General features: G+C 43.8%; 1 protein-coding gene across 1 annotated transcript in view; it reads left to right on the forward strand.

Annotated features, from left to right (window-relative positions):
* Window positions 1-22,235, forward strand: part of LOC148480777 (low-density lipoprotein receptor-related protein 1-like) — a 363,634-nt gene that overhangs the window by 246,394 nt on the left and 95,005 nt on the right. Inside the window, exons 16-18 of the mRNA XM_088453863.1 lie at window positions 8,516-8,641; window positions 8,787-8,900; window positions 11,390-11,539. Coding sequence (XP_088309989.1) covers window positions 8,516-8,641; window positions 8,787-8,900; window positions 11,390-11,539 — 390 coding nt within the window. The remainder of the gene's footprint in view (window positions 1-8,515; window positions 8,642-8,786; window positions 8,901-11,389; window positions 11,540-22,235) is intronic.

The raw sequence follows: 22,235 nt of genomic DNA on the forward strand, positions 1-22,235 counted from the left end.
AGCACAGCTATACTGTACACTGCAGAGGATCAGTCACATGATGATATTACGAAGCACAGCTATACTGTACACTGCAGAGGATCAGTCATTGATCATATTAGGAAGCACAGCTATACTGTACACTGCAGAGGATCAGTCACATGATGATATTAGGAAGCACAGCTATAGTGTACACTGCAGAGGATCAGTCACATGATGATATTAGGAAGCACAGCTATACTGTACACTGCAGAGGATCAGTCACATGATCATATTAGGAAGCACAGCTATACTGTACACTGCAGAGGATCGGTCACATGATGATATTAGGAAGCACAGCTATACGGTACACTGCAGAGGATCGGTCACATAATGATATTAGGAAGCACGGCTATACTGTATACTGCAGAGGATCGGTCACATGATCATATTAGGAAGCACAGCTATACTGTACACTGCAGAGGATCGGTCACATGAGCATATTAGGAAGCACAGCTATACTGTACACTGCAGAGGATCAGTCATATGATGATATTAGGAAGCACAGCTATACTGTACACTGCAGAGGATCAGTCACATGATCATATTAGGAAGCACAGCTATACTGTACACTGCAGAGGATCAGTTATATGATGATATTAGGAAGCACAGCTATACTGTACACTGCAGAGGATCAGTCACATGATCATATTAGGAAGCACAGCTATACTGTACACTGCAGAGGATCAGTCATTGATCATATTAGGAAGCACAGCTATACTGTACACTGCAGAGGATCAGTCATTCATCATATTAGGAAGCACAGCTATACTGTACACTGCAGAGGATCAGTCATTCATCATATTAGGAAGCACAGCTATACTGTACACTGCAGAGGATCAGTCATTCATCATATTAGGAAGCACAGCTATACTGTACACTGCAGAGGATCACTCATTCATCATATTAGGAAGCACAGCTATACTGTACACTGCAGAGGATCAGTCACATGATGATATTAGGAAGCACAGCTATACTGTACACTGCAGAGGATCAGTCATTCATCATATTAGGAAGCACAGCTATACTGTACACTGCAGAGGATCAGTCATTGATCATATTAGGAAGCACAGCTATACTGTACACTGCAGAGGATCAGTCATTCATCATATTAGGAAGCACAGCTATACTGTACACTGCAGAGGATCGGTCACATGATCATATTAGGAAGCACAGCTATACAGTACACTGCAGAGGATTGGTCACATTATCATATTAGGAAGCACAGCTATACTGTACACTGCAGAGGATCAGTCATTGTTCATATTAGGAAGCACAGCTATACTGTACACTGCAGAGGATCAGTCACTGCTCATATTAGGAAGCACAGCTATACTGTACACTGCAGAGGATCAGTCATTCATCATATTAGGAAGCACAGCTCTACTGTACACTGCAGAGGATCAGTCATTGATCATATTAGGAAGCACAGCTATACTGTACACTGCAGAGGATCAGTCACATGATGATATTAGGAAGCACAGCTATACTGTACACTGCAGAGGATCGGTCATATGATCATATTAGGAAGCACAGCTATACTGTACACTGCAGAGGATCGGTCACATGATGATATTAGGAAGCACAGCTATACAGTACACTGCAGAGGATCGGTCACATGATGATATTAGGAAGCACAGCTATACAGTACACTGCAGAGGATCGGTCACATGATCATATTAGGAAGCACAGCTATACTGTACACTGCAGAGGATCGGTCATATGATCATATTAGGAAGCACAGCTATACTGTACACTGCAGAGGATCGGTCACATGATGATATTAGGAAGCACAGCTATACTGTACACTGCAGAGGATCAGTCACATGATCATATTAGGAAGCACAGCTATACTGTACACTGCAGAGGATCAGTCACATGATGATATTAGGAAGCACAGCTATACTGTACACTGCAGAGGATCAGTCACATGATGATATTAGGAAGCACAGCTATACTGTACACTGCAGAGGATCAGTCAAATGATCATATTAGGAAGCACAGCTATACTGTACACTGCAGAGGATCAGTCATTGATCATATTAGGAAGCACAGCTATACTGTACACTGCAGAGGATCAGTCACATGATGATATTAGGAAGCACAGCTATACTGTACACTGCAGAGGATCAGTCACATGATGATATTAGGAAGCACAGCTATACTGTACACTGCAGAGGATCAGTCATTGATCATTTTAGGAAGCACAGCTATACTGTACACTGCAGAGGATCAGTCACATGATGATATTAGGAAGCACAGCTATACTGTACACTGCAGAGGATCAGTCACATGATGATATTAGGAAGTACAGCTATACTGTACACTGCAGAGGATCAGTCACATGATGATATTAGGAAGCACAGCTATACTGTACACTGCAGGGGATCAGTCACATGATCATATTAGGAAGCACAGCTATACTGTACACTGCAGAGGATCAGTCATTGATCATATTAGGAAGCACAGCTATACTGTACACTGCAGAGGATCAGTCACATGATCATATTAGGAAGCACAGCTATACTGAACACAGCAGAGGATCAGTCACATGATGATATTAGGAAGCACAGCTATACTGTACACTGCAGAGGATCAGTCATTGATCATATTAGGAAGCACAGCTATACTGTACACTGCAGAGGATCAGTCACATGATGATATTAGGAAGCACAGCTATACTGTACACTGCAGAGGATCGGTCACATGATGATATTAGGAAGCACAGCTATACTGTACACTGCAGAGGATCAGTCATTGATCATATTAGGAAGCACAGCTATACTGTACACTGCAGAGGATCGGTCACATGATGATACTAGGAAGCACAGCTATACTGTACACTGCAGAGGATTGGTCACATGATGATATTAGGAAGCACAGCTATACTGTACACTGCAGAGGATCAGTCACATGATGATATTAGGAAGCACAGCTATACTGTACACTGGAGAGGATCAGTCACATGATGATATTAGGAAGCACAGCTATACTGTACACTGCAGAGGATCGGTCACATGATGATATTTTGAAGCACAGCTATACTGTACACTGCAGAGGATCGGTCAAATGATATAAGGAAGCACAGCTATACTGTACACTGCAGAGGATCAGTCACATGATGATATTAGGATGCACAGCTATACTGTACACTGCAGAGGACCAGTCACATGATCATATTAGGAAGCACAGCTATACTGTACACTGCAGAGGATCAGTCACATGATGATATTAGGAAGCACAGCTATACTGTACACTGCAGAGGATCAGTCACATGATGATATTAGGAAGCACAGCTATACTGTACACTGCAGAGGATCAGTCACATGATGATATTAGGAAGCACAGCTATACTGTACACTGCAGAGGATCGGTCATTGATCATATTAGGAAGCACAGCTATACTGTACACTGCAGAGGATCAGTCACATGATCATATTAGGAAGCACAGCTATACTGTACACTGCAGAGGATCAGTCATTGATCATATTAGGAAGCACAGCTATACTGTACACTGCAGAGGATCAGTCACATGATCATATTTGGAAGCACAGCTATACTGTACACTGCAGAGGATCAGTCATTGATCATATTAGGAAACACAGCTATACTGTACACTGCAGAGGATCAGTCACATTATCATATTAGGTAGCACAGCTATACTGTACACTGCAGAGGATCAGTCACATGATGATATTAGGAAGCACAGCTATACTGTACACTGCAGAGGATCAGTCACATGATGATATTAGGAAGCACAGCTATACTGTACACTGCAGAGGATCAGTCACATGATGATATTAGGAAGCACAGCTATAAACTTCCCATCGTCTGAGGATTGACCTGCGTGTGAATCAGTGACAATAACATACTTAATTGAAATAAAGACACGGAGACTTGTATTTGGCAGAATTTGTTAGCTATTTATTTAAAAACATATAATGAATTAGTTACTATATTAATTAAATTAATTTAAATATGGTGGCAAAGAAAGAACGGCTAACAACAGCCCAAGCCTAACACTATAAACACTCCAACCACAACACAATACGCTCAAGCCTTCTATCTTGACTACCCACCCGGTAAGGTGATGATGCTGCCCCCGGCAGGGTGGTCCAGCAGACTTTATGAGTCAACGAAGGTGAGCAAAACAATGAGTAAACAAATATTCACAGTGCTAATAGGTAACCTGCCGTTCTTTCCCGCCTAAAATAGCCAACGAAACAATCACCAAACCCAAATCAAAAAGAGCCCATAAAAATAAACTTTAGGGAGGGAGGGTGGGAAGACAGGAACAAAAGAGGCTGACTCCGCCTCCAACAATCTCTAATATCCCTGCTATAACCTACAACCCTAAAAACCCATTGGCCCTAATTATCACATGATTCCTCACACTGGTCTGCCCCCAGCCTAGGAAGTTTAACCCTCTCCACTCCTATAAAGTCATTTCGTTTATCTACTGTACACTGCAGAGGATCAGTCACATGATGATATTAGGAAGCACAGCTATACTGTACACTGCAGAGGATCAGTCACATGATGATATTAGGAAGCACAGCTATACTGTACACTGCAGAGGATCGGTCACATGATGATATTAGGAAGCACAGCTATACTGTACACTGCAGAGGATCAGTCACATGATCATATTAGGAAGCACAGCTATACTGTACACTGCAGAGGATCGGTCACATGATCATATTAGGAAGCACAGCTATACTGTACACTGCAGAGGATCAGTCACATGATGATATTAGGAAGCACAGCTATACTGTACACTGCAGAGGATCAGTCACATTATCATATTAGGTAGCACAGCTATACTGTACACTGCAGAGGATCAGTCACATGATGATATTAGGAAGCACAGCTATACTGTACACTGCAGAGGATCAGTCACATTATCATATTAGGTAGCACAGCTATACTGTACACTGCAGAGGATCAGTCACATGATGATATTTGGAAGCACAGCTATACTGTACACTGCAGAGGATCAGTCACATTATCATATTAGGTAGCACAGCTATACTGTACACTGCAGAGGATCAGTCACATGATGATATTAGGAAGCACAGCTATACTGTACACTGCAGAGGATCAGTCACATGATGATATTAGGAAGCACAGCTATACTGTACACTGCAGAGGATCAGTCACATGATGATATTAGGAAGCACAGCTATACTGTACACTGCAGAGGATCAGTCACATGATTATATTAGGAAGCACAGCTATACTGTACACTGCAGAGGATCAGTCACATGATGATATTAGGAAGCACAGCTATACTGTACACTGCAGAGGATCAGTCACATGATGATATTAGGAAGCACAGCTATACTGTACACTGCAGAGGATCGGTCACATGATGATATTAGGAAGCACAGCTATACTGTACACTGCAGAGGATCAGTCACATGATCATATTAGGAAGCACAGCTATACTGTACACTGCAGAGGATCGGTCACATGATCATATTAGGAAGCACAGCTATACTGTACACTGCAGAGGATCGGTCACATGATGATATTAGGAAGCACAGCTATACTGTACACTGCAGAGGATCGGTCACATGATCATATTAGGAAGCACAGCTATACTGTACAGTGCAGAGGATCAGTCACATGATGATATTAGGAAGCACAGCTATACTGTACACTGCAGAGGATCGGTCACATGATGATATTAGGAAGCACAGCTATACTGTACACTGCAGAGGATCGGTCACATGATGATATTAGGAAGCACAGCTATACTGTACACTGCAGAGGATCGGTCACATGATGATATTAGGAAGCACAGCTATACAGTACACTGCAGAGGATCGGTCACATGATGATATTAGGAAGCACAGCTATACTGTACACTGCAGAGGATCGGTCACATGATGATATTAGGAAGCACAGCTATACTGTACACTGCAGAGGATCGGTCACATGATGATATTAGGAAGCACAGCTATACTGTACACTGCAGAGGATCGGTCACATGATGATATTAGGAAGCACAGTTATACTGTACACTGCAGAGGATCGGTCACATGATGATATTAGGAAGCACAGCTATACTGTACACTGCAGAGGTTCGGTCATTGATCATATTAGGAAGCACAGCTATACTGTACACTGCAGAGGATCAGTCACATGATGATATTAGGAAGCACAGCTATACTGTACACTGCAGAGGATCAGTCACATGATGATATTAGGAAGCACAGCTATACTGTACACTGCAGAGGATCAGTCACATGATGATATTAGGAAGCACAGCTATACTGTACACTGCAGAGGATCAGTCACATGATGATATTAGGAAGCACAGCTATACTGTACACTGCAGAGGATCAGTCACATGATCATATTAGGAGGCACAGCTATACTGTACACTGCAGAGGATCAGTCACATGATGATATTAGGAAGCACAGCTATACTGTACACTGCAGAGGATCAGTCACATGATGATATTAGAAAGCACAGCTATACAGTACACTGCAGAGGATCGGTCACATGATGATATTAGGAAGCACAGTTATACTGTACACTGCAGAGGATCTGTCACATGATGATATTAGGAAGCACAGCTATACTGTACACTGCAGAGGATCAGTCACATGATCATATTAGGAAGCACAGTTATACTGTACACTGCAGAGGATCAGTCATATGATGATATTAGGAAGCACAGCTATACTGTACACTGCAGAGTATCGGTCACATGATGATATTAGGAAGCACAGCTATACTGTACACTGCAGAGGATCAGTCACATGATGATATAAGGAAGCACAGCTATACTGTACACTGCAGAGGATCAGTCACATGATGATATTAGGAAGCACAGCTATACTGTACACTGCAGAGGATCAGTCATTGATCATATTAGGAAGCACAGCTATACTGTACACTGCAGAGGATCAGTCACATGATCATATTAGGAAGCACAGCTATACTGTACACTGCAGAGTATCAGTCACATGATCATATTAGGAAGCACAGCTATACTGTACACTGCAGAGGATCAGTCACATGATCATATAAGGAAGCACAGCTATACTGTACACTGCAGAGGATCAGTCACATGATGATATTAGGAAGCACAGCTATACTGTACACTGCAGAGGATCAGTCACATGATGATATTAGGAAGCACAGCTATACTGTACAGTGCAGAGGATCAGTCACATGATGATATTAGGAAGAACAGCTATACTGTACACTGCAGAGGATCAGTCATTGATCATATTAGGAAGCACAGCTATACTGTACACTGCAGAGGATCGGTCACATGATGATATTAGGAAGCACAGCTATACTGTACACTGCAGAAGATCAGTCACATGATGATATTAGGAAGCACAGCTATACTGTACACTGCAGAGGATCAGTCACATGATGATATTAGGAAGCACAGCTATACTGTACACTGCAGAGGATCAGTCATTGATCATATTTTGAAGCACAGCTATACTGTACACTGCAGAGGATCAGTCATTTATTGAAGTGCTGGTGTATCATTGTTATCTAGTTGGGTTTGTAAGGTCCTGGCCTCATTTTTCTGCAGACATTCCCTTCCTCCCACCTTTGTTTAATTGCCAGCTTTATGTTGTGGCTGCAGGAAAGAACAGTAGCAGTGTCTGTCTGACGTAGTGTTTGAGGTGCTCCCAATGCAATGTATGGGTTAGGCTTATTCTACCCTACCGATTTCATCGGCACCAACGGCCCAGGTGGCCTTAGTGTGTCATTCAGAAGGGAGTTTGGGTAAGTTGAGTTGTTGGTGATGGGCTACTAGTCAGCTGCCCTCTAGGCTTGTTTGGTCTGTGGGCACACTGAGTTATGTGTTTTTCTTTGCTACTATAACTCTTTCATTTAAAAATGTTTAATAAAGCTGACCCTTTGCCTCGCCCATCAGGTCTCCTGTGTATTTTTTTTTTTAAATAGTTGGGAATCTTGTAAACTGCTGGGATGTGTCACTGACATCAACTGTTAGGGCTTTAAAAAAAAAATTATTACATTTTGGTATAATTTGTATTAGACTGATTTCTCGATGCTTTCCCATGAGAAAACCAGCCCCATCTTCCTCTTCCAAAGCCCATTAGTTATCATAATGCCCGTAGATAAAACCAACCTTAAGTTATTTTATATGGTCTACTGTGAATGATACAACTGGCTCGCACATATTGCTGTCAATCCTCCGCTTGACTCTGTGGAAGGCTTAAGGTTTCTGGTGTAGTGCCCTAGCTGTTATATATGTTTTGAGTCTCCTCTGTAGCACAGGCAATGAAGCTTAATAGGCAACTTTAGTCTAACGAGCCTGAACCTCTTTACAACAAGGCTGTTCTAAGACCTGGGATAATGTTACGTATCAGTTCTGCTGCTGCTCTTTGTACAGGAGGTCATTAGTGGCCATTCTCATATTGATGGTTAGCGATGTGTGTACAGATCTTAATTACAGTTCTATACTATTTTGGTGACATATGTTCTTGCATTGCCCAGATCAACACACTTGCCCACCAGACCGATTCAAATGTGAGAACAACCGATGTATCCACAAGCGCTGGCTTTGTGATGGTGACAATGACTGTGGTAATGGAGAGGATGAATCCGACTCTACATGTTCAGGTGACATTATTTCTGTAATGTCTTTTCTCTGTCCCTCAGCTACATCATCCTTTTTTAATTGCTCACTATATCCTTCCTTAATTTGGGCTGTGCAGTAATCGTGTTTATCATCATGAAATACAACGGCTTCTTTCCTTCCCCACAGCCCGTACGTGCCCTCTTAGTCAGTTCCTCTGCACTACTGGCCGTTGCATCCCTAGTTCTTGGACTTGTGACCTGGATGATGACTGTGGAGACCATTCAGACGAATCCTCCTGTGGTGAGTTCCAGCTCCTCCAAAACACAGATCTAAAGGAAGTGGTATCTGGGCATGTCCATTTACAGAATAACAAATTAGTGAATTCTCTAGCAGGGGTTCCCTAGGCTCCAGGTATCGGAGCTGCTGAAGCCTGAAAGTTGCCATTGAACAGTCACATGGGCACTCTTGTCTTGTATGATACTCAAGGCAGCAGTGTCAATCACTATTGCTTCTGTCTTGTGATTTTACCCAGCTCATCCAGAACATCTCATCTGGATGGCGTCATTGAATCCTTTAATTTTTTATTTTAAAAATGAAGCACAGTGAGCTATACTTTAATGCTGGACTGTTCTATAGTACTAATACATCTATGACAGGCAATGTTTAACTGGGACAGATTCTTACATGGCTCAAAAACAGTTTAATGTCTTCTATGGTAAAGCCAACCAAAAAAGCAAAATAAAAAATAATAATAATAAAAAAATAATATAACAAATGGGATTGTATTACCCTATCTGATGTCATCATTTGAGCTCATCCACAGGCAATTGTTAACATCCAAATTAATCTCGGTGGCTTATGCAGAGTCTCCTCGTGGACTGCGATGAGCTGACATTGGGCTTTAGGTTCTTAATTGCTCTTAAACAATTTTTCGCTACTTTGTAATATTTCAGTGTGGTTATGAGGGTGAGTGGCTTCACATTACAAGATGATATTAAAGAAACACCCTAATCGTTTTCATTTACTCAGAATGATTAAGTGGTTTCCTTTCCAGGTTTGTATAAAGTTACACACTGCAGGTCTCACCTCTAGTGAGATACACTGGGTCACTTCTGTAATGCTAATATAGTTACTGCAGAACTTTTCTCGTTATTTTGTGATCCCTTAAACTGGCCCCATTTGAAACTTTCCCAGAGTCCCTTTGGCTCTCTCTGTAGTCGGACACTGCGAAAGACTTTCAGAAGCGTTGTTCTGTATTTACAATAGAAAAAAGATACTGAAAATGTGGCAGCTCCTTAATGTAGACGAAATTCTGAATGGAATTCAGGATAAATAAGACTGATGTTTTTTTGCTGAAGGTGGTGTGTGTGACAGCCTTGTTGCTGGGTAAGATTCTATGGTCAGCTGGTGTGATTAGCCAATTACATGTTTTGGAGGAGGAGTTTGAATGTGGTATATATAGGCCTGTTAGATAGTATCCAGCCTCTTTTGCTGGATCTTCACAAACACTGAGTATTTCTGTGACTGAACTCGTTTTCATTTGTTCTTTCTGTATTGTTTTATTCAGTTTGTTCCCCTCCTGCATAATGTCTCGTCCCAGACGCTCAGCCCCCCCTCCCAGACGGCTGGCTGATTTTGCATGCCCCCTGTCATTTGCTCCCTCCAGGCCCTTATCCCCTGTCCCTTCGTCATCCCTTTTAGCTTCCAAGGCTGCCACCCAGTCTATCTCCCCAGGCGCTATAGTCTCAGATATGGCAGCGGTGGTATACGGGCCCGTCACGGCTGCGGCGAGCCTGAGCATGGCCCTGGCGTCTTCCGCCTTTCCGGGTCTCCTCCCACCCGCGCCGCATGTTATCCTGATGGGACTCCCTCCGGCCAGTTCTTCCCGCTCTGCTGCTTCATCGCCTGCAGCCATGGGACCCACACCCGGCAGGCATGGTCCTGTTGCACGGCTCCTCCAGTTCATCTCCTCTGGTAGGCCTTGATCCCACCGTGCCTATTCACCTGTCCGGGGCCTCCTCCAGCGATGTGGTGGGCGGGGACCTGGGCGTGCGGGCGCGCGTCCAGTCAGGTGCAGCCCCCGTTCCTACACGCGCGGCGATCCCTGCGCTGCAACCACTTGGTGGTCCGCCAAGCCTGGTCTTCGCGATGGGCTCAGCGGCCATTTTAAGTCAACCAGTCATTTTAGGGACAGCCTCTCCTCTTGGAGGGGGCTATAACATCCCCCAACATCATGCAGGTTCACCGTTTTTGGCCCCTTCCAGCAGGCCCCCTGCTCGGCATATGGATACATCCAGTATTTATTCCACACCTACCGTTTCACAGCCCCCTTGGTATATAGCCGCTAGCGGTCAGACATCTGTGTACAGTGCCCAAAGACCCTTTTCGTCTGTTGCCCCGTCCTGGGGTCAGGCTTCATGGAGCTCGGGTTTAGGACCCCCGGTTTTTCCCTCCTCTGCTGTTCTTCCTACTGCCCCCTATTTGCCACTCATGCATCGGCCTCTTCAGGTGCATATGCACCTTTCTTTCGGCAGCCCCATTTGTCTTACCCATATTTCCCACCCTGGCAGGGCTACACCCCCCTATAGTTCCAGCACCTACCCTGCCCCTTCCCCCCTTTCACAAAGATTTCCCTCATTCTTTCACACCTGTGGTGTCTAGTTCCGCGCAGGCATCGGTGTCCACCGCAGCTCCTCCTCCTCTTCCACTTGTCACGTTCAACCCTCCCCTCCCTGCACCCATGGCTTCTCTATCTTTGCCGGTTCCTCACCTGTCTCCTTCGGTTGCAGGTTCCGAAGTCGCAGGAGGTCGCAATGGAGAACAGGCGGCGGTTCTGGCGGTTTCTGTGACAGTTCCAAACGAAGTACACGCAGTCATCCAGGCAGTTACGATTCCTCAGGTGTCAGTGGATGATGCTGCTCCAGGACCCTCTGGCTCTGGTGAGTATGATGTAGATTGTTCTTCATCCTCTGACTCTTCTTCTGATTCTTCCCACTCTTCTGGTTCACCAGCGCGTCCGCGTAAGATAGCCAGAATGGTTGCGCGTCGCTTGGCTAAGAAGTCAGGTAGCGCAATTAGAACAGACGCGGAGTTAGGGAGCAAAGAGCTTGAAGCCGGTGCGGACACGGTACATTGTGCGAATACTGCGGTGCTGCGTGGGTTATGTAAAAGCGTGCGGGGCAGGATTAAAAAAGGGAAGTTTGTGGATTTTTTCTCCCTCACTATGACATGAAAATAAGTCTTACAAAGGCTAAAAAGACCGGGAGTGTGGGGGGAGATGTTTTTTGTGGTTTTTTTTTTTAAAACATATTTTTATTGTAAAACCGCAATAAACAATATAACATATTGATCAGAAAATGGCAAGACATCAACAGGACCACAACAGTGATGTGCAATACAATGTATCCATGAGGAACGTAACAATACAGGAATTAAAATGGTGGTTCACCTGAAGACAAGGTTTCTTCATTATACCAGGCTGTAAGTTGAACTGCAGCTCGAAGCGTGTCTTTAACCTGAGGTGTTAATGTGTGAACATATGGGAGCCAAATATTAAAGAACTTCTCTGCTTCCTTGTCTTTATTAAGGGATAGTTCTAACCAATCCATATTAAATAGGTGCGTAATTCTAGGTTGTAAAAGACTGAGTGTTAAAGTGTCAGTGGATATCCATTGAGATAATATTGTTTTTTTTGCAGCTGCTGCAATCTTTGCTAGTAATAGACGGGCACCTCCAGGGGCACAGGATGATCCAGATGATGGTACAATATCCCACATAGCCCACTCGGGTGTTAGTTCAAAGGCAATTCCCAACTTGGTGGAAATATAGGTGTGTACCAAGGACCAGAACCTCTGTACCTCCGCACAGTGCCACATACAATGCATTAGATCTGCATCAGGTTGACCACATTTAAAACAATTTGAGTCTGTGGAAGTACCTGTGATGAGTCTTAATTTGGGGGTGAAATAGGCACGATGCAATAATTTATACTGCATTTCCGCGTATGAAGCCGAAATTAATTGCTTATTGAGTCTAACAAAAGATTTCAAAATGGTGGATAGGGGTATGTTAGGGAATGTGGAATGCCACTTGGCAAATCCCACCGTCTCCACTTCCAAATTTATTTCCCGGCGTATATAGGTGTATAGCATAGAAGTGGAAAATGACATAGAGAGGCAGCGAGACAGCACATCATCCAAACCATTTTTCCCAGGTATAATGGGAATTTTAGGGAGTAAAGTATTGACATAACTACGTATTTGGAAATATATAAATAAAGTAGGGGTGTGCACCGGCCACTTTTCGTGTTTTGTGTTTTGGTTTTGGATCTGGATCTTTCTTCGTGTTTTGGATCTGGATTGGTTTTGCCAAAACCACCCTTCCGTGTTTTGGGTTCTGGGTTTTGTGTTTTGGATCTGTATTTTTTTGAAAAAAAGCATAAAAACAGCTAAAATCACAGAATTTGTAGGTTTTTCTGCTCCTATGCTATTATTAACCTCAATAACCTTAATTTCCACTCATTTCCAGTCTATTCTGAATACCTCACACCTCACAATAGTGTTTTTATGTCCAAAAGGTTGCACCGAGGTAGCTGGATGACTATGCTAAGCGACACGAGTGGGCGGCACAAACACGTGACCCATCTAGGCGTGAAACTGCAGTGGCAGACAGGATGGCATTGAAAAACTAGGCCCCAAACTGTACATAATGCAAAGAAAAAAAAGAGGTGCAAGATGGAATTGTCCTTGGGCCCTCCCACCCACCCTTATGTTGTATAAACAGGACATGCACACTTTAACAAACCAATCATTTCAGCGCCAGGGTCTGCCACACAACTGTGGCTGAAATGATTGGTTCGTTTGGGCCCCCACAAAACAAGCTGGCAATTAATCTGTCCCTGCACAAACTGGCTCTACGGAGGCAAGAAGTCGTCCTCATCCTCCTCATCCACAGATTCCTCACCCTCTTCAGTGTTATGTACATCCTCATCCTCACAGAGTATTAATTCGTCCCTGCTGGAACCACAGGTCCCTCTGTACGTTCTGGAGGCTGGTCTCCCTGGAAGAGTTGATCATTCATTTTATGAACATCATCTTCTCCACATTTTGTGGAAGCAACCTCCTACGCCTTTCGCTAACAAGGTTCCCGGCTGCACTAAACACTCTTTCTGAGTACACACTGGAGGGGGGGCAACTCAGGTAAAATAGAGCCAGTTTGTACAGGGACCTCCAAATTGCTTCTTTTTCCTGCCAGTATAGGTACGGACTGTCTGACATGCCTACTTGGATGCTGTCACCGATGTAATCCTTTAACAGACAGACGCACGCTTGTCGCTGCTGCTTTGAGGATTCAAGTGCGGCTACAGCCCACACAATTCACAAAGACAGAAAAAAAAAAAGAATATTTTTATTGTTTGTGGAGCACACTTTGAGGGTTACACCACCCTCTAACAGACAGACGCACGCTTGTCGCTGCTGCTTTAAGGATGCAGGTGCGGCTACAGCCCACACATTTCACAAAGACCGAAAAAAAAAGAACAATATTTTAATTGTTTGTGTAGCACACTTTGAGGGTGTCACCACCCTTTAACAGACAGACGCACGCTTGTCGCTGCTGCTTTAAGGATGCAGGTGCGGCTACAGCCCACACAATTCACATAGACAGAAAAAAAAAGAACAATATTTTAATTGTTTCTGTAGCACACTTTGAGGGTGTCACCACCCTTTAACAGACAGACGCACGCTTGTCGCTGCTGCTTTGAGGATGCAAGTGTGGCTACATCGCACACAAGTCACAAACACATTAAAAAAATAGTTTTTTATTTTTTGGAACACTTTGAGAGTTACACCACCCTTTAACAGACAGACGCACGCTTGTCGCTGCTGCTTTAAGGATGCAGGTGCAGCTACAGCCCACACATTTCACAAAGACCGAAAAAAAAAGAACAATATTTTAATTGTTTGTGTAGAACACTTTGAGGGTGTCACCACCCTTTAACAGACAGACGCACGCTTGTCGCTGCTGCTTTAAGGATGCAGGTGCGGCTACAGCCCACACATTTCACAAAGACCAAAAAAAAAAGAACAATATTTTAATTGTTTGTGTAGCACACTTTGAGGGTGTCACCACCCTTTAACAGACAGACGCACGCTTGTCGCTGCTGCTTTAAGGATGCAGGTGCGGCTACAGCCCACACAATTCACAAAGACAGAAAAAAGAACAATATTTTAATTGTTTGTGTAGCACACTTTGAGGGTGTCACCACCCTTTAACAGACAGACGCACGCTTGTCGCTGCTGCTTTAAGGATGCAGGTGCGGCTACAGCCCACACAATTCACAAAGACAGAAAAAAGAACAATATTTTAATTGTTTGTGTAGCACACTTTGAGGGTGTCACCACCCTTTAACAGACAGACGCACGCTTGTCGCTGCTGCTTTAAGGATGCAGGTGAGGCTACAGCCCACACATTTCACAAAGACCGAAAAAAAAAGAACAATATTTTAATTGTTTGTGTAGAACACTTTGAGGGTGTCACCACCCTTTAACAAACAGACGCACGCTTGTCGCTGCTGCTTTGAGGATGCAGGTGGAATCTAGACGGGATTTGGAACCGAGGACACACTACCTCCATCAATTGTCTAAATCCCACTGCACTAATGTCGGATACCGGACGCACGTCTAACACCAACATAGCAGTCAAGGCCTCAGTTATACGTTTTGCTTCAGGATGACTGCTGTCGTACTTCATCCTCATCGCTAGGGACTGTTGGAGGGTCAATTGTTTAGTAAAAGTAGTGATGTTCCTACTTCCTCTCTGGGATGATGAACAACTCCCAGCAGCAGCAACAGCACTAGGAGGAAGAGGTTCTTGATCTTTCCCTATTTTATTTTTATCGGAGAAAGTTTGGTCCTCCATTTATGTTATATTGATATATATACGTGCGGCTAAAGCGCACACAAACACAGAAAATATTATTTTATTTTTGCTGGAGAGTAGTGCACTTTGTGGGTTACACCACCCTTTAAGAAATGAGCCAGCCGGCTCTTTACTTATGGGACACAGGCGCACGCTTGGCGCTGCTCCTTTGTTGATGCACGTGCAGCCACAGTGCACACAATTCACAAACACAGAAAATAATTTTTTTTTTGGTTTGGACTGGAGTGTACTTTCGGGGGTTACAGCACCCTTAACGGTCAAGCCAGCCGGCCCTTTACTTATGACACAGGCGCACGCTTGGCACTACTTTGTTGATGCACGTGCGGCTACTGCGCACACAATTCACAAACACAGAAAATAATTTTTTTTTAGGTTTGGACTGGAGTGTACTTTCGGGGGTTACAGCACCCTTTAACGGTCAAGCCAGCCGGCCCTTTACTTATGACACAGGCGCACGCTTGGCACTACTTTGTTGATGCACGTGCGGCTACTGCGCACACAATTCACAAACACAGAAAATTATTTTTTTTTGGTTTGGACTGGAGTGTACTTTCGGGGGTTACAGCACCCTTTAACGGTCAAGCCAGCCGGCCCTTTACTTATGACACAGGCGCACGCTTGGCACTACTTTGTTGATGCACGTGCGGCTACTGCGCACACAATTCACAAACACAGAAAATAATTTTTTTTTAGGTTTGGACTGGAGTGTACTTTCGGGGGTTACAGCACCCTTAACGGTCAAGCCAGCCGGCCCTTTACTTATGACACAGGCGCACGCTTGGCACTACTTTGTTGATGCACGTGCGGCTACTGCGCACACAATTCACAAACACAGAAAATAATTTTTTTTTTGGTTTGGACTGGAGTGTACTTTCGGGGGTTACAGCACCCTTAACGGTCAAGCCAGCCGGCCCTTTACTTATGACACAGGCGCACGCTTGGCACTACTTTGTTGATGCACGTGCGGCTACTGCGCACACAATTCACAAACACAGAAAATAATTTTTTTTTTGGTTTGGACTGGAGTGTACTTTCGGGGGTTACAGCACCCTTAACGGTCAAGCCAGCCGGCCCTTTACTTATGACACAGGCGCACGCTTGGCACTACTTTGTTGATGCACGTGCGGCTACTGCGCACACAATTCACAAACACAGAAAATAATTTTTTTTTGGTTTGGACTGGAGTGTACTTTCGGGGGTTACAGCACCCTTTAACGGTCAAGCCAGCCGGCCCTTTACTTATGACACAGGCGCACGCTTGGCACTACTTTGTTGATGCACGTGCGGCTACTGCGCACACAATTCACAAACACAGAAAATATATTATTTTTTTAGCACTTGGGGGGAGCACCCCTGATGGACAGAGCACCCCCTGGACAACACTACAGCACTCCTTTAGGACTGGGACACTGCACAGGACTTTGGAGTGGACACAGCCCCTATGGAGAACTGACTGCACAACACAGTCCAGCCAGCCCCTATGGACTTTGAAGTAGTGGACACAGCCCCTATTAACAACAGCAGCACAGCACAACACAGCCAGCCCCTATGGACTTTGAAGTAGTGGACAACAGCAGCACTACACTACACTACACTACACTACACAGCCCTAACTCCCACCCTCCCTCTTCACTGTCCACAGCCGAGTGAGAAAATGGCGCTGACGCGGGTACCTTATATAGGATCCAAAACCCGCGAGACTCGGAAGGCGGGATGATGACGTTTTGCCTCGATTTCAGATCCGAGTCAGGCGGGAAAAGTCGAGCCTGATTCGGATCGGACTCGGATCGGGGGGGCTCGGGGGGGTTCGGATTTCAGAAATCCGAACCCGCTCACCCCTAAAATAAAGGGATTTGGATACAGGGAAATTTTTCCTGTATTTGGTTATGAGAGTAAATAGTCATTGTGGAGAGATCCAATAATTGATATATGTAACGCAATCCCTGTGTGTTCCAGGTTTTGAAAGTTTGTGTTAGAAAACCAGCATCAAACCCTGGGTTATGGCCGATAGGGAGGAACAAGGAGACATTGGGAGGGACTCTCATTTGAGTTCTGGCTCGGCGCCAAGCCAAGCATGTAGTATGTAGTAGTAGATTTTGTACTACGTGAGGTGGAAAGGACAAGGGTCGTGTGTGTAGCAAACTAGCTAATGGCATTTCAACACTAAAAGATTGCTCTATTAGCGTGTCAGCAAATCCATTTGTTCCTCTAATCCAGTCAATTGCGTATCGGTATTTTGACGCAATAGCATAAGATTTTAAGCAAGGGAGATTAATTCCGCCTAAAGCAGGTGGTTGTCTGAGTTTGAATAATGAAATCCTGGGTTTTTTGTTCGCCCAAATGAACTTGCTGATCGCTTTGTTAATCAATTTTAAATCAGATTCTAAAGGAAGCAAGGGGAGCATCTGAAAAAGATATAAAATCCTAGGAAAAGATATCATTTTAATTAATTGACATCTACCGAGATATGAGAGTGGGAGATGTTTCCATTTTTTAAAATCTAAAAGTGTACGTTGTATTAAAGCAGGGAAATTGACTGAGTATAGGGCGGAGGGATGTGCCGGGATATTAAGGCCTAGGTATTTTAGAGTTGTTTTGGCCCATTTAAATGGGAAAGAATTTTTCCAGTTTTTTGTGACGTCCGAGTGTAGGGCCAAGGCCTCTGTTTTGTTATAATTTATCAAAAAACCAGAGATAATATGGAAGTCTTTCAGGATATGAAGGAGTTTAGGTATGGCAGAATGTGGGTTCTCAAAATACAGTAATAAGTCATCCGCATACGCGGAGACTTTCAAAGTATTATTTCCGATATTTATTCCCTGCCATTGTTGACATAGCAAAAAGGTGCGGATAAGAGGATCTATAGCCAGGTTAAATAATAAAGGAGATAGGGGACAACCCTGTCGGGTTCCCCTATGTAGTCTAAGGGATGGAGTATTCAGGCCGTTAACTGTTAGGAATGCTATAGGGGTGTGGTATATTGTTTTGAATAATGTAATAAATTCGGGACCAAAATTTTGTAGCTGGAAGATGCGCAGTAGGTGGTTCCACGACACCCTATCAAAGGCCTTGTCAGCGTCGCAGCTGACAAGGAGCGTTTGGTTATTTCTCATTTGGTGAGATTTAGTTAATCCTGCAATCAAATGTCGGACGTTGATCACTGAGTGTCGTCCTTTCATAAACCCAGTTTGTGCGGTGTGTATGAGATGTGGCAATACTAATTGTAAACGTTGAGCGATAATACCAGTGAGGATTTTGAAGTCCTGGTTGAGCAGAGATATTGGCCTATATGATTGGGTCAACGTAGGGTCTTTCTCAGGTTTCAAGAGAAGGATAATTCGGGCCTGGTTAAAGTCTGGTGGTGTTGAGGTTCCCTTCAATATTGAATTAAATAAGGAAACTAAATGAGGGGTTACAAGTGGATTTAATATTTTGTAGTACTCGGCACTAAGGCCATCTGGGCCGGGTGTCTTTCCGTTGGCCAGGGACTTGATAGTTAGAGCAACCTCCAACTCCGAAACAGGAGTTGTTAGGGAGTCGCGGGCCTCTTCAGAGAGGGAAGGTAGATTAGCCTCTTTCAAAAAGTTCATCCCCAGAACAGGGTTATCATCCTGTGCGGAGTATAAGTCTGTGTAATATTGTAAGAAAGAGGCCGCAATGTCCTCGTTGGTATGTAATGATCCTAGGGGACCTTTAAGAGAAAGAATGGGAGAGGATGTTTTCTGACTTCTCACTATATTAGCTAGCAGTTTGCCCGCTTTATTTCCCCAACGGAAATAGCGATGTTTCTGGAAATCTAGATAATATTGGGCTCTTTCAGTGCACAATGTGTCATATAAATTTTTGTTATTCAAATAATTCCGCCGTGTCTCTGTGTTGTTATTTTGCAGCATAATGGCATACGATTGTGATAGGGCGTTACTCAATTCCGTGAAACGTGTGTTAAGTTTACGGCGTTTATGGGAAACATATCCCATAATATGCCCTCTCACTACTGGTTTAGATGCGGCCCAGAACAATGATATGTCGCCAATATGAGAAGCATTATCATTATTATAATTAAGAAATTGTTGTTCTAAGTATTTTTTGAAGTCTGGAGAAGTGAATAAGTATGAGGGGAATCTCCAATTGAAGGAAGATGTTTTGGGGGTAGATAGTTGTAACGTGAACCATGTAGGCGCATGATCGGAGATGACTATGTTTTCTATATGAGATGTTTGAATCCTATTAATTAATGAGCTTGAGACCAGCCAGAAGTCCAATCTAGCTGAGGAGTGGTGGGGGTGGGAGTAAAACGTGTAATCACGTGCTAAGGGGTGGAGGTGTCTCCATGGGTCTACTAGGGCGAGGGATTCAATTAGTAGTTGTAGCGTTGGAGATGTGCTGCCCCGCCACTCACCGGATGCTCCCGTTCTGTCCAGACTAGGAGAAAGAGTAGTGTTGAAGTCTCCTCCTATGACGAGGGCGCCTTCTGCCCAATTCTGGAGTCGGGCGTAGAGATCGGAGAAGAATGCATTGTTGTGACCTGTGGGAGCGTACAAAGTGACAAGCGTGATTAATTCACCTTCTAAATTCAGTTTAAGAAAAAGAAATCTGCCCTCGGTGTCCAGGATCGAGTCTACAACTGTGTATTTTAAAGATTTATGGAAAATCACCAGCACCCCTCTTTTTTTAGATGTGAAAGATGCAGCTGTATAATCTTTTATCCATGAGTCTCTAAGAGTATTAGGGTCACCCTGTCTCCAATGGGTCTCCTGTAGCACTGCTATGTCAGGTTTAAATTTTTTAAGTTGTTGTAGTATTTTACGCCATTTAATCGGGGTGTTTAAACCCTCTACGTTCCAAGTTAAAAATCTTATGTTTTTTTGTGTTTTAGTGAGATCAGCAATAGAGTGAGACATTGTATTATCCTATACCTGTTCTGTAGATCAAAAAAATGAACCATCGTAAATAGACCATCACGCTCTCAGTCCCAGCATGCAGAGAGCGCCTGCAGTAAAACCTTGAAAGTGCCATTACAAAAATACACATAACACAAAAACAAAAACAAAAACATGACCTGCCATAATGTATGGAATATAACAAACATAATGCAGTCTTACAATTTTTGAAAATTTTAAGAACCAAAAAATAAGGCTCTACGGGCCTATTTAAACCCAGTGAGGTATAAAAGTATCGATAATTGAAAAAAAGAAATAAAAGAAAATAAAAAAGGGGATATAAAAGAGGAGGAATGGTAAATGTGTAAAAGGAAGGGGAGAAAACAACAAACCAGAGATTATCTTGACAATTCTGCCGTTGACGTTTAGCAGTTGTTAAAATAACCAGAAATCTTGAAAACAAGCATAAGATATATATTTCCAATAACAAACTCTCCATGTTTGCGATAGGAGACGGATTTGTACAATTAAATGTATCTTCTTAAGTCACGATATCATTTTGAGGAGTGATTTGGTCAGTTAGAGAGTCCAGGAAAGTCTTTGCAGACGATGGAGAATCGAAAAAGTGTTGTTTGCCGTTATGTAGGACTTTCAGCTTCGCAGGGTACATTAATGCAAATCTCAGTCCCAGATCAAATAATGCTTTACAAATAGTAGAGTATTCCCTTCTTTTCATTGCTACTTGATACGAGAAGTCCTGAAACAACAACAATTTGTGTCCCTGATAGGTGAGGCCTTCTGATTTGCGGTAGGCGTCCAGTATGCGAGTTTTGTCTAGGTAGTTCAACATTTTCATTATGACAGGCCTAGGTCTTCTCTGGTCAGAAGCACGGTCAGGGCCTATGCGGTGAACTCGTTCTATGATGAGGGTATTGGAAGAAGCCGAGCAATTGAGCTCAGAGGGTAACCATTTAGAGACGAAATCCATGAGATCTCTTTGCTTAACAGATTCCGGTAGGCCTATTAACCTTAAATTGTTGCGGCGATTCCTATTCTCTAAGTCTTCCAATTTTTCCTGCATAGCAGAGATCGCTGATTCCTGTGTACGTATTACGCTTTGTGCCTCTGTTAGCTCATCTTCAACATTGGAGATACGTTGTTCTGCTTCCGTAAAGCGTCGACCATGTTCCTTAAGTCTATAGCTTCTTTGAGGCCGGACAGTTTTTTGTCAAGCAAGGGAGAAAGAAGCTCAGATATTTCTTGGGCTTTAGCTATTGAGGCGGTACTAAATTGAGTCGATTTAGAGGTTCCGTCCAGAATATTGTCAGCTGGAGGTGAAGTAGGAGAGTCAGGAGATGATGATGGAGCTACATTTTTGTCTTTCCCTTTAGTAGTTTGACCTTTAGGTGCACGCTGTGGTCTGGCCACAAACTTCTCCATGGTATAGGGATGTGATGTGCGATTTAATCAGGAGCCACTAAGGGGAGCCCCAGGTGTTCAGGATATATATGACACTGGGTCTGTAAATTAAAACTTATAGTATGGCTTGTGAGCACTATCTTTGGACCAGACAAGACAAGATCACAGTATGAGGACCCAGCTACACCACCCTGCTCCCTGGTGTGAGCAGCAAACAGAGAGGATTGTGAAAGGAGGTAAGCGCTTGCTGCAGCAGCTTAGTCAGGTCTCAAAAAATGGCGGCCGCGGGTGATGTGTGGCCAGCGGGGAGCTTGTAACTGAGGGGCGTCCCTGAAACGGTGTCCAGGCGTCCCGCTTGTTCCTATGGGTCCAATGATAGCTCCGGTGGCTGTTGCTG

The sequence above is a fragment of the Taudactylus pleione genome, unplaced genomic scaffold (assembly GCF_031769625.1).
Source record: "Taudactylus pleione unplaced genomic scaffold, aTauple2 ptg000597l, whole genome shotgun sequence".
In the NCBI taxonomy this organism is placed as follows: domain Eukaryota; kingdom Metazoa; phylum Chordata; class Amphibia; order Anura; family Myobatrachidae; genus Taudactylus; species Taudactylus pleione.